The sequence below is a fragment of the Varanus komodoensis genome, unplaced genomic scaffold (genome assembly GCF_004798865.1).
Source record: "Varanus komodoensis strain SLA01 unplaced genomic scaffold, ASM479886v1 scaffold16, whole genome shotgun sequence".
NCBI lineage: Eukaryota > Metazoa > Chordata > Lepidosauria > Squamata > Varanidae > Varanus > Varanus komodoensis.
This window is the reverse complement of record NW_025335468.1, coordinates 6420863-6434291: the sequence shown is the minus strand read 5'-3', so window position 1 is coordinate 6434291 and position 13429 is coordinate 6420863. Positions and strand designations below refer to the sequence as shown.

Below are 13429 nucleotides of genomic sequence, written 5' to 3'. Positions count from 1 at the left end.
CAAAACCTCAACAACCCTAAGAACTTTTCTAGAAGGACCTAGTAAAATTAAAGATTTAATTTTGATTTATACTAGAGTTATACTGTTTAGGATCAGTCTGTGACTCTCCTTCTTCTGGACTTCTGCATAATTACAGTTCCTTAGCATATGCACAACCTAGTTCACAATCATTATAAGGATTATAACCCCATCTTGATGTCACATGGAACATTCTTTGTAACATGTAACAAAGTCTTTAGCATAACATTGTAATGAACAAATGGATTCGAAGGTACCGGGCACTGGAAAGTGAGGATCAAAATGGTAATCAAGGACTCCATTCTTGGATTCTAATATTTGTAATTCTGAAAGAGGCGGCTGCTGCACAGGGTTTCTTACCAGCTTTCACAGTCATTGGTGATGTTCTGACCAGGAGAATATAGCTTCCCATGAATTTTGCAGTGGCATTGGCTTATGGACACACAGCCTTGCCCAGTGATGTCATCATAGACTGTGCCTGCAAAAACACCCCAAGAACAAAATAAAATATATTCATAATGACAACTGAAACTGCAACCCTGAGCAGTCCCATTGTGCTAAGAGAGTTAATTCACTAGCCAGGTAGAGGGAACTCAGGCAGGAATTACATTCTCAGAGGAACCCCAAAGCTAATGATTGAGATTAATGAATAGTGCAGAGACTGGCTTTTCAGGGAAGACCCTACTGGTTAGCTTTTCTCAGGGAGGCAATTAAATACTTTTTTTTTCTCTATAGCTATTGCATCTCAGACTTTCCCAAAAGAGTTCAGTGCAGCCTTTTTAAAACTGAACGTAAATGTTTCTTTAACATTCAAAACTAAGCCAGACTGAGTTCAGTGAGGTTTCTTTCCAACCAAGTTGGAAAGTGGTTGATTGCATGGTAGTATTAATGTGAAGCAGCTTAGCAACTTTGTCACAGTCTTCTAGCTAAGGAATGATTTGGGCTTGGGATTCCTAAACTTATGCCCATTGCTATACCCACTGTTATGCCAACTAAAATTGTTACCATCGGGGCAAAAACAGCCATCCATGTAGTGCTCTTCACATAGTCTGCTGATCTCCAGGTGTGAACAGGTGTCCATACACGGTGAACCACTTTCCTTGTAGACCATGTTCCCAGGACATGACATAGCTAAAAGAATTTAAAAATGAAACAAAATAAGAAGTCGGCACTGATTAAGAAACTCAACATCTCATGGCCATACACTAACTGGAACAGCAACGGAACCATACAAATTAGAAGGTCACCTTACATCAATCAACTCTTTACTTTCATAGAGAGTAAATTAACACTTTTTGATACAGGCAGTTGATTTCCTGTAATGAATGCTCAGGGTTTTGTGGAAATTTAACAGGTGCTATACCTAAAGCTCCAAAAGATCAAACTTGTGTGCACTGCACACACAAGAAAGAGAGAGAAGTTGTGTCTCTTTGTGCTGAATATGTTTAATACAACATATGCTAATGAATACAATGACAATGCAATTCTCATTCATTTCAGTGAGATTTAAGCACTCTTGCTTCTGGTTTCTTATTTTCAGTTCTCTTTCACTGTTACTTAGAAAACAATGACCCATAGTTCCTTTCCACTAAAATCGATGGGGAAACCCCTCATCAGTGAGTATTACAAAACAGGATAAAACTGTTTGGAACGGGCCAAAATCAGGGATGAGGATGTCCACATTGACCTTGAATGACACAAATCTCTCCTACTATACATTACTGATTACATCTTGTATGAGATAGAGAATGACGTACGGCACAGTTGCGCTGTCCTCCAGTTCTGCGGCTTGCCACCAGCATGGGAACACTGGCGAGAATACTCCGAGATGGTGCTGCAGACGCAGAAGGCGTCTTCGGCTCTCTTACAAGCGCATCTGTCCTGCATGCAAGCTCGAATGTACTGTTCCAGATTAAGGCGGCCCTGGCAATCCTCAAAAGCTGAAGAAGTCAGCAGCTTCTCACACTCATCACGCTAAAAAGAGAAGGAAGTTGAGTTTAAAGGGTCTTCCAAAGCAGACTCAGAAGATACAACAGCACACACGGGTGGTTGAAATAACAAACCTAACTATTGCATTGGAGTTTTAGGAATAAGATATATGGGCCATTGTTCACAATAAAAGTAGCTAGAACTCAGATGGGGTATCACAGAAGTAGTAGACACCAGTCATGTGTAAGTTTATTTCCTTAACATTAACCACATAATTTGGAAATTATACCGTGCAACTTCAATATGTTTATAGTATCTGGACAACAGATAAGTTATGGTGCTGGTGACACCAGCATTACTGTCTCAAAGGTGCACTGTTCACCAGGTTAAGCTTTAGTCTTCTCCTTATTAGAGAATCTTAGGGAAAAGTGGACAGAAGATGGATCTCCAGATGTATTGAATTTCATCTCCCAAGTATTTTGACAATTAGCTATGTTGGTATGGACATATGAAAGATGAAGCCCAAAAGTCAGGAGATCTACCATATGCCCACCCCTGAAGTAATAGCACCATTTGTCAGTACATTCATTTGGATCAGCTTTCTCTCACCATTTTCCTTCCAAATGTTTTGGACTGTATCACCCATCAGCCCTGCGTATAATAGGAGTTGCAGTCCAAGAGCATACGGAGAAGAACAGGTTGAACATGGATAATTTCAATACAAACTACACATACAAGCCCTGCTTTGATTTCCCACTACTCTTCAGAGCACAAAGATGCCATGCTTTGCACAGAAAGCTGAGTCCACAAAGAGGCAAGCATTCCTACTTTCTTACTTGCTGAACTCCAATTTCACACCAGAGAATGAATCAGTAGCAATATAAGGCTCACAAGAGGTTGCATAACTCACTCACACTTCCTGTTCCCCTAAAAGAGACCGATCTCTCCATTTCTGGTGTAAGCTGTCCCAGATATTGAAACTTACATGTTGGTTGCAAAGTTCAACAGGCTGTGTCTCATCAGGATCTTCACATACTGTTTTGGGGTTGTTGATCTTCTGAAGGTTTCCAAATGTGATGGGGTTGTATTTCAGGCCTATGAGAAAGAGTGAACAGCATCTTTAGAGGCACTGAACTGATTTTTAAACAAATAAGCATCCAAATACTAATGGTCTTCCTTTTAAACTTATGATTCCTGGCATCCTGCTGCCAAGAAAGAGTAATACAGTTGGGATGGACCCCAGTGAAATCCATTCCTCTAGTATGCATGGACTTCCTCTTGTGCTCAGCCTGGTCTTGCAAAGGAGCCAAGCCAAGCAAAAGTCCAGGAATGCTCACGGAAGGAAGGTAACTGCAGACCTTTTTGCTCATCAGGTGCAGCAGTGGAAAGGCAGCTGCAGGTGGCCTGGGAGAGGGACATGGCTTGTGCAACAGTCATCCAGGGTCCCTTCCTGGTGAGCCCCATGTGACCAGCCTCCCTCTATATCAGGTGCAAGAACTTGGATTCAGGGCTGCTGCAAAGTGAACTGGAGCCTGGGGAGCCAAAGCCAGAGATTCTGATGGATTCCGCCCAAACGGATGCTTCACACACCTCTACTTATTAACAATACCTATGATGGATCAGCAAGACTGAGCATGACGGCTAATGGAATGAGCTCCTCACTGAGGCCCGCCTGGCACCAACTTTACTCACTTTTCAGTGCCTGATAAAGACCATCCTCTACTGCAGGACATTTAATTAGTCACTGGGGGTTGCTGGTTGTTAGATAGGGTTTAATTGGGTCTTTTTAATGTAGATTGTTTGTTTTTCTGTTTTCAGTTTGGTTTTAAGTTTATAGCCAACTTTTATGAGATTTTAGTGTGTTTTCATGGGTATATTGCATATTGTTTTTAAATATGCTGCTGTGAACTGCCCAGAGAGCTTTGGCTATTGGGCTATATAGAAAAATAAATAAATGAAACTATACTTTGTGAAATATCAAGAAGGTAGGTGATCCAGAAGCCAGTTGGGAAAAATCATGCTGTATTATTATAGTTACTCGAAACATACACCACCCCGATGTGCTAACAAGGCTTAGAAGCACAACTCCACGTTGCATGGTACATCCACTTACTATGGACTGCTAAAACCTTTTAGGGTGCAATACCAGATCTCCAAAATCAGGTAATCGTGAGCATCTGCAGAATGCAGAAGGAACACAGACAGTGGGATGGCCCCCATGCCCCTCCAAAACATTTAGGCAGCTGATTTAGACTGTCTAAAAGTTCTTCTCCTGTGGAAGAGAGGCTCACTCCTCTCTTTCAGGCTCAGTCAAAGCAGGAAGTGTCTTGGCTATGAGATCAGAGCGAGGACCTTCTGAGGTCAAGTCCCAGCTCCGAGCTTGTAAGTATCCTATGCCCCACCCACTCAGCCAGTGTTGGAAGGCTGTAGGATTGCACCTTCAAGGTTTAAAGCATGGGTCCTCAAACTACGGCCCGCGGGCTGAATCTGGCCCGCCATGCCCATTTATCCAGCCCGCCACAGAGGTGGTGCAGGTGGGGGGGGGGTGCACGCAGGCCGGGATGGGGGGGCACGCGTGTCCGTGTACAGCAAGGCAGGGGCATGCATGCGCAGAGATTGTTTTCTCCGAGCAAGTTCAAAATGGTCTCCTTGCAAGCAAGCCGCTGCTGGGCGTGTGCATGGCAAGGCACCGGCTTGCTCGCGCAGATGTCATTTTGGACTCGCTTGGAGAAAAGGATCTCCATGCATGCATGCCCCTGCCTTGCCGCACACGCATGCGCATGCCCCCCCCCGCCCCAGTCCATGCCCCCTGCCCGCACTTGGCAGCGCACTCCCCTCACTAGCACCTTTCAACTGGCCCCCTGTTGAAAACGTTTGAGGACCCCTGGTTTAAATCAATCCATGTGCTTTGTTCATACATGGATATCTTTACTGAGGCATGGGAGGGTTGAACATTTTCTGTAATTTAAATCCATGCTAATGATAGACTTTATGGATCTGTGGGCTTTAATTAAAGTGCATTAGAAGTGGCTTGTTTTTTACAATCCAAAAAATGAGCTCCATGCAGACAGTCTTTCATTTAAATGTCAGCTAGAAGAATATCTGGAAAATATAAGCCACCCTGATCTTATGAATAAATTACTGGTTTTAAATACAGCTTATTCTTCAAACTTAAGAATTATTTTGTTAATACAGAATTCATTTCATATTTGGGAACTAATTCTGGGGAGCAAGAGCATGGTGATTTTCTAATAGCCTAATGTGAACAATTGTGTGATTGTGTGGACCCTTTCTGCATTCAGGGTGTTCAGATGCTTCCCTTCAGAACAGGCATCACAGCATGGCGTGGTTCTACTTACCATCAGAGATAAATTCATTATAGATCTGGAGGCCATTATAATCCCCACAAAGACCACATGTATGGTTGTTAAAGCTGCTGTCGAGCTCAACCTAGATTGAAAGAGCAGAAGCAGAAAGAACATCTCAATGACTGTAGCAAAGCTGGACATGTAGCTGCTTACACCAGATTAGTTCATCAGCATACTTGGCTGGTATTGGGTGTTCTGACTGGCGGTGCTGTTCCAATGCTTCAGACAAAAACAGAGCCATAAAAGCCATGAAGCAGTTGTTATGGCTCCCCTGAAAGGGAGTTGAGATCCTCCTCTGGATCGGAAGTGCTGAACCCCAGGTCTGAATGCAACATCTGCCCATCCTGAGTTTCCCAGGTGGCCTCAGCTGCTCTCCTCTGACTGGTTTCCCAGCTTTTGCACAGATTCCCCCATTCTAAAAGGTTGAAATGCTTCCTCTCATGCTCAGCTTCTACTCAAAAGAGATTTGAACTCAGGTCTACTGGTGTCATGGCCTTTGGGGCATTTTGGACTTGCCATTTTGCCTTTGCCTTCAGCCCCAGCCACTATTAGAATAAAACCCCACCCCCCAGGAGCTTCTGAAAAACCAAGATCAGTCCTTGGGCTGATCAGGGAAAGGAGGTTCCTTCGTTGTTAGGACAGCTACCAAAAATACTTCCCCAATTTCTCTTGCTTTCAGGTAGCGCACTTGCCTAACTGGCTACTTCCGGGCTACAGTATCTGCTAGAGATGGGCACCGGACACCAGTCCCTCTCTGGGGTGTTCTAGGCCTGAGCCATAAAGCCGCTGCCAAAGTTGCATTGCAAGTTTAAGACCACACATACCATCAAGGCATCTTTTCTGTTCCATATCAGGATGAGGCCCACTCTGGAGTAGACTTTACTATACATATCGTTCTTCTCAACCAAAATTCCAGAGCTATAGTATGGAGTCTTGGTGCTATAGAGAAGGAAGTCACACAGAGTTTGGTTGATTCCATCACAGGCAACAGATCAAATATGGAAACATTTGTAGAATTTTATAAGAATGTGCATTCTCTCTCCATTCTGTCCTACAGATTTCATGTCACAGATATTTCTTTTCCTCCAGTATGCAAGCCACAACTATAACTTTACATCCTGCCTAAAGTTAACATGAACATGCAAAAGTAGAACATTATTCACATTCTATTAACTTTTGCTACTTTTCAGCATTCCAGTTGGAAAGTGCATCTAGGAAAATGCATGGTAAATTTGATCTGTAAATGTAAGAGGTACTCTTTCTCCTGCAGCTGTTTCTATCAGAAATTTTCCAGTAAATCTGTATTTTAGATCTAACACCGATACTTGTGCTTGTTACACTTAGACTGCACTCTTTTGTCACATTTAGACAGAAAAAAGCCCTTCAACTGGCCATATGCCCTAGTTGACATATCTGCTTCATAGGATTGCAGCTAACTTTGTAGGGCTTTTTTGTGCCCTAGCATTTGAGATACCTTCACCACACCATTTTTCCCCTAGCATCCGTATTCACTTACTAGAATGATTATATTGTGCCATTTTGCCCAAGGATAGATTTAATGGAAGGTCTCCATAGCAAAAGTTAAAAATCAACCACCCACCCCAAACAGAAGTGTATGCAACAGAAGGGTCTCTGAATTCAGGGAAAAATGGGAGGATGCCATGTGAGTTCAGCTCTGTAGCTACAGAACAGATTTAAACCCACATCCTGGCTGGAATGGATATAGTAGTTTTAGAGTGCAGATTCAAGATGGGATGTGGCTCATGTGCTTTTAACCCCCCCCCCCAACACCAAACAGGATTGTGACAGAGGGGCGGTTGCTTGGTGAACTGACCTCGCAACCCAGCTCTCAATTTGAACTGAGGAGCACTTTAGGCTAAGTCATTCTATTTCCCGAGCAGGGTCTTGCTCTACAGTTGCCTATTGCATAGGTACCTGTATAGGTGCCACTGCTCAGGAGAGTGCTTTGCTCATGGCAGAGGTTTTGTTGCAGATTAAAATGTTAGTCAAACAGTGAAACGGGTCACATTTCAGGGAGAGGAACGCATTCCTTATGAGAAGGGACATATCTTCTTAAGCCCATTACCCAACATTTGGCATGGATTCTGAGTGTCATAATCTGGTAAGGAATGCTACCCACACTGCAAATTACTACCTTGGGAAGTAGAAGAAGACTTATCCATTTCAACTATGCTAGGATTGGAAAAGCAACTAGAACTTTCAAGATCTAAGCGGAACAGCTCATTGACTAGCCAAAGGGACAGTCTTATGCTTGTTTAGACAGAAATTAGTCCTTCCAACATTCCCCAGGCCACACAACTGGCCAGAAAATGGTGAGAGCTGAAGAACCTGTTTCTTTCTTTCTTTCTAAACGTGCTTTCTCCATGGAATTAGCAGATGCACCACAAGCTGTTACTGGGTTCCTCTGGCCTTCCTATTTCATATGCAGGAAGAACAGAGATAAGTCTCTTTTGAAGCAAGAACGACAGAACCTCTTAGTTGCACCTGAAGTTGTACTCAGTGTGTACAGTGCGAGATGGGGCAGCCATGGCTTACAAAGTCAGGACAACACCCAGAATGTATCCATGGCACAACAGAGGACCAGTAATAAGCGGTGGACTTGGATCTAAAGGTGGCCTGCACAGAAATCCCAACATGGCCACAGACTCACTTGGGTGGGCCGTATTTTATCAGCCTCATTTCCAGCACTGCAAGATGACTTTAGTGTTTATTTCAAAGCAATGCTGTGAGATGAACAAGAGGAAACACACACAAATAAAGGAGGTTGCCCTATATGACCTATAACTAGGTGAAGAATGCTCCAGAAAGCAGCCATGAGCATTTTGACAACCCAGCCCTCTATATTTTAGAAACAACATACATTATAAATTCTGATTTGCAACTTGTACCTTGCCCAAATAATACTTTGCATTGCTTGTTGACAATGGTATTTTGCACTGTGTTGGCTACTATTTAAGATGGGACACCAACAAAGTGCACATTAGTAGCAGCAGAGTAATTATTCACAATAAAAATGGCATTATATCATTTACCAACAGACAAAAGGCCTGCTATGTGGTTATGTTCTGGTCTAATAAAACTTGCAGAAAATAATGTCACAGTGGGTGGGGAATGGAATCATAAATCTAGGAAAGTACAACCCCCCCCCCTGCCCCACCGAGAAATTATCAAGACATTTGTGGCTTACTTTGAAATTTTTCAGAACAAGATTTTCCTGAACAAGAATATATAAATTCAATTCAAAATTTGTTTTAGCTGAACGCTCATGTAAAGCCCCTTATGAAATGCCATTGCTCTTATTAAAAGCCATTTTTACTTCCCCGGAAACCTCTCCCAAATTTCCCCTGAAGAGCACCATATTCTCATCAAACTTTGCTTAAGGCAAAATCTCAGGAATTACACTACCAAAGATATTTGGGGGAAACAATTTGGGGTCTGCACAGAATGCAATTCCCTTGGTGGATGGAAGCTTTTAATCTATGCGGCAAGCTTTTTGTGAAGGTTTCCTGGCCGGGAACATCAGGTTCCACACTATAGATTAGAAGCATCATGCTCTCAGAGAAACTTACATTTGCCCATCCACCACAACCAACTTGTGAGTGAGGTAGATTGCAACATCCTTAATTGTGACAAGAACATATTGGATGTCAGGGTGGCCGTTGTTATTCACTTCTCGCTGGATATGGACAGAGAACTCTTTGTAAGACTCTCGGCAGTCGGAAACAAAGTTGTAGTCACAGACACCCGGAAACTGGTAGAAGTCTCCATCAAAAGTTTTGAAGTGGTTGTTCCCCCAGGTACTGCAGACATGTTGGCCGTGGCTAGGACTCCTTCCTGAAGTGATGAAGAATGAGGACAAAGTAACCATTAGATGCAATCATGGAGCATGATACTTAGACAATTCAATAAAAGTAAGCCCTAAAATCTAAAGAGCCTTCGAAGGGGAGGAGGTCACCAGTATCAAATGTTCTATTGAAGTGTCAGCATTTTATTATTCCAATGATTGATTGCAACATCGCAGGCAATGTGTACGCTTGCACTGTGAAAACGTTCCCAGCATAATTTCCCAGCTGAGATGGCTGAACCAGCAAGGTCACAAAGCCATGCAACGTAGGCCGCTCGGGGGTGATGCATTGTGTGCTGCACACTCACGCTACAATGGTGTGATTTTGTTGCTCTGACTCGGGCACAGTCCAGTCGGGATGTCCAGAAGCCTCTCAACTCAGAGGTCTGCAGGCTTGGTGGGAGGAGTGGCAGAGGTGTTCTCCAGGTCCCATCTCTTCCAGCTCTGTGTTTTTGCTAGGCAGCTGCTTTCAGCCATGTACTTGGGGTGCTTCAGAGGTGACCCCCTCCCCACCCACTGGAATGCCCCCTTTACCTCTCTCCAAGCTCACTTTACAGACATTGGAGAAGCAGCTGCCATGGGAGAGGAAGGTCATAACGTGGATTCTCAGCTCAAGGGGCTGATTGCTCCCTCATTTAGCTATCAGGATGGCACAGGCCATGGATAATCATGAAAGTATTTCAAGTACACTTTCTACCAAATGGCATCCTCTAAATATATATAGCAAAAATCAGTGTAAGTTCCCTCCAGCAAACATGCAACAGGTGCAATAGTTTACTCTGACATAATAGGACCATTTAGGTTTTCTTTTCGAAGAAGGAAAGTCCCATTCTGTTTGCACCTCCTTGACATTTCAGCATGAATGCAATTATACACGAATTCAAAATCAGGATTATAGTACTGAAAATCTGCCCCCCACGGTTATCTAATGCAACCTCTTCTCCTCTATTCTATAAATCTGAGAGGGGATCCTTTATACCTTAATGCTGCTAGTTTATTAGTTCTAATATTCCAGAGCTAATATGCATCCTCCAGCATATTATCTTTTACTGCCAAGCAAAAGCAAGAGCACCCAGTGTCCACCACACACAATACCCTTCATATCCCCCAAAGCCCTTTTAATTAATTGTGCAATGGGTGCTTCTGCTTGTGGTCCACCGCAGCAGCCACGGAGCGCTCCTCAAGCTTTCCCGCTGGATGATTCCACCTCTTTTTAAAAATTCTTACCTTTTTTAATTTCAGTTGCATAGCAAATGACCAGCCATAGTGTCAAAAGGCTGGTTAGACTTAGCCCCATAATGGCTAAGAGGGAAGAACAGAGGTTGATCTACAGTCTTTCTTTATATAAGGCCCATTGATGCAATCCATGCCATCACAGTGGGAGGAGATGGGAGAAGATGAGAAGGACGCAGAGCAGAGCAATGTTTGGCTTACAAAGTAAACAAAGCTGAAATTTTCATTGTAATACCTGTAACCCTGCATTCAGGAAACAATCTAATATTGATTCAGTTAATTGCATTTTTACTGCTGTTTTACTTCTCCGAAAGGATATTAGTCTTCCTTCAATCACACGCAAATTGAATCTTCACCATCTCTTAGCTGTAGAAAGGAGCTACATTATGCTAGAGCAGGGGTCTCAAACTCGCGGCCCGCGGGCCGGCCTCCGGGAGCAACGCGGGATGAGTGGCCCTCCTTGATGTGGCCCGGACTCACCCAGCCTCTACTTCCAGCGGCCCCCAGGTAAGTTGAGTTTGAGACCCCTGTGCTAGAGTATCTTAATTGAAGTGTGACTTGTAATTTCTTCAACTCCTTTTCCAAAATACTTAGAACAGTTTGCTGTCCCTGAAGACCCCTGTGGAATGAAACTAATAATTACCCGCTGCTTTTATCAGAAATGTAATTGAAGATGATATTATTGACTGGTGGGATCCAAAGAACCACACTAGTTCCATGAGCCGAAAGAGTGATTAAACCAGTGAGTCTCAAAGGCATCTGATTCCACATGGCAAGACACATTCAGAAGAAACATATCTTGCAGATTTGTATTATGCCAAAAGGTCATGCTTCGTTCCTCATTAGCGTGGTGATGTTCGACATCACACCAGTATTCTCATTTTGCATGGAGCACCCACGAAGACCAAAAGCAGCCTGGGGACCTGGGTTTTCACAGCCCGCTTCTTGCTGGTGAGCGGGGCAATTGACGGTGCCAGGCCTGCGGACCCCTGAGATCTTGAAGTTGCCACTGTCCTGGGGTCGCCTGTTAGGGGCAGGTGGCCAGCCAGACCTGTGTTGGTGCTGACCTGCTATGGCACAAGTGGAGCCAGCTTGCAAACTTCCATCTCTGAGACAGCTTGAAATTTGCACATTTAGAAAAAAAAGCCTGAAGGTGTTTCGCATAAAATCACCCCACTGCTTTATTAAGCAGATTGTGCAGGAAAAAGATCAGAAAGAAAAATCTCACCTATCTGACTAGCGTAAGGACAAGAGCATTCTTCTGTGGATTAAAGCATTTTCACATGAGGAGATTCAGCCTGGATTCCACCAGGGTCTTTGGGAGATCAGAAGATTTGAGGAGCATCACCTTCATCTCAGATGCTGGTGATGGCCATTACAGCACTCTCTCCCACCACTTCCCTTTGGCCTTAGCCTCCCCAAGGTGGTAAGCCACTACCTAGAGCGTACCACTTGAGACTGCCAGTGGGGGCTCACATAACTGAATGTCCAACCTTCAAGCACAAATAAGAACAAGCCTCCAAATGGGGAATTAGATTTCAGAAAGATGGGTGCTAATCTCACCTTCTCCCTAATGTGCCAGTCAGGTTTTGTGGCTTGTTGAGAACGCGTCCCCTGTTCTAATTACCTGCAATTTGAACAATATGAAGGAGAGTAAGTTGTGAGTGGCTGAAAAGACAGAAGATTATAGGAAGGCCATTATGATGACAGACTTGCATATTTGTGTGAAAAAGTGCCACACGGGTGGGAATGAGCGAACTTTTGAGTACTTTCAGTGTTACCAGCAGGCATTCAGTGGCTGAAGAGCTGCCTCTATTTGCTTCAACAGCTTCAGAATTTCATAAACGACGACGTCTATCTTCATACTTACATATATAATTTTGCAGGATGCACTGTAGGATAGATTACCTAGGTTAAGTAGACCCAGGCAGCTGAAATTCAGAGACCACAAATGGAAAGGCTAGGTGGTCTCTGTTGTAGCAAACTGATTTCCATCACAAGCTGTGAGATACATTTCAGAGAGTTAGGAAGGATATCGTGAGACCATTGGCTCCTTCTGTTCCTTGAGAACTGACCTCTTACCCTGAACTCTTTCACAAGTCAGAGATCCACTGCTTCTATCTCTTCACACAGCTCTCCAAAGATGCAGCCAGCTTTTCCTTTCTCCCATCCGCTGGAGATGGCTGATTCACAAATGCAAATTATCACTTAAATGCTTCAGTGGTCAGGTGGTGATGGGGCACACGTGAAACAATCTCCACATTAGATTACTGCAATGTGCTCTCCGTGGGGCTGCCCTTGCAGACTGTTTGGCAACTGCAGCTTGTGGCAGCCAGTTTACTAACCGGGATCAAAGGGTTTGAACATATCACAGCAATTCTAGCTCTCTTGCTTTGGCTGCCTAAACACTTCTGAGCACAATTCACAGTTCTGGTTTTAACCTATACAGCTCTATGTGGCTTGGGACCTCAATACCTGATAGAACACCTCTTCTGACCTCATTCTACCTAGACCCTATGGTCTGCATCTAGAGCCTTCTCTAACTGCCACCTCAAAGGGACGTCCTGAAAAGGGCAACAAGGAGGAGGGCCTTTTCAGTCATGGCCCCCCATCTGTGGAACAGTCTCTTCACTCAGGCCCAGTTGGTGCCAATATTGTTGTTGATTAAAACTGCCCTCGATTCCCAGGTATTTAATGGCACACGGTGAGTTGTGGCTGCTGTTTAATGTGGTCTAGTTTTTAATGGAAATGCTTTAGATGTTAAATAGCTTTATATTTTTGTATATTGGAATGTTCAGCTGTTTTAAATTAGCACACTGGAATTTTCTACTGTGTTTTTGTTTGTTTATTTATTTATTTAACACATTTCTATGCCGTCCCCATCGCAACAAAGCCTCGGGGCAGCTCACAAAGAATACATAAAAACATACATAAATAATAATAATATAACAATTAAAACACACACACACACACACACACTTAAAAAACCCCAGTGCATTCTCGGCTAAAAATGTTA

The 13429-nt window shown here is 43.6% G+C and overlaps 1 protein-coding gene across 1 annotated transcript in view; it reads right to left on the bottom strand.

Moving 5' to 3' along the window:
- The window catches only part of MUC2 (mucin 2, oligomeric mucus/gel-forming), a 71259-nt gene extending 58982 nt beyond the window's left edge, over nt 1-12277 (bottom strand). Inside the window, exons 1-9 of the mRNA XM_044426077.1 lie at nt 12195-12277; nt 11283-11530; nt 8906-9170; nt 6140-6254; nt 5307-5397; nt 2933-3042; nt 1776-1992; nt 1024-1149; nt 379-496 (exon numbers count right to left, since the gene is read on the bottom strand). Coding sequence (XP_044282012.1) covers nt 379-496; nt 1024-1149; nt 1776-1992; nt 2933-3042; nt 5307-5397; nt 6140-6254; nt 8906-9170; nt 11283-11530; nt 12195-12277 — 1373 coding nt within the window. The remainder of the gene's footprint in view (nt 1-378; nt 497-1023; nt 1150-1775; nt 1993-2932; nt 3043-5306; nt 5398-6139; nt 6255-8905; nt 9171-11282; nt 11531-12194) is intronic.
- Between the last annotated feature and the right edge of the window lie 1152 nt (nt 12278-13429).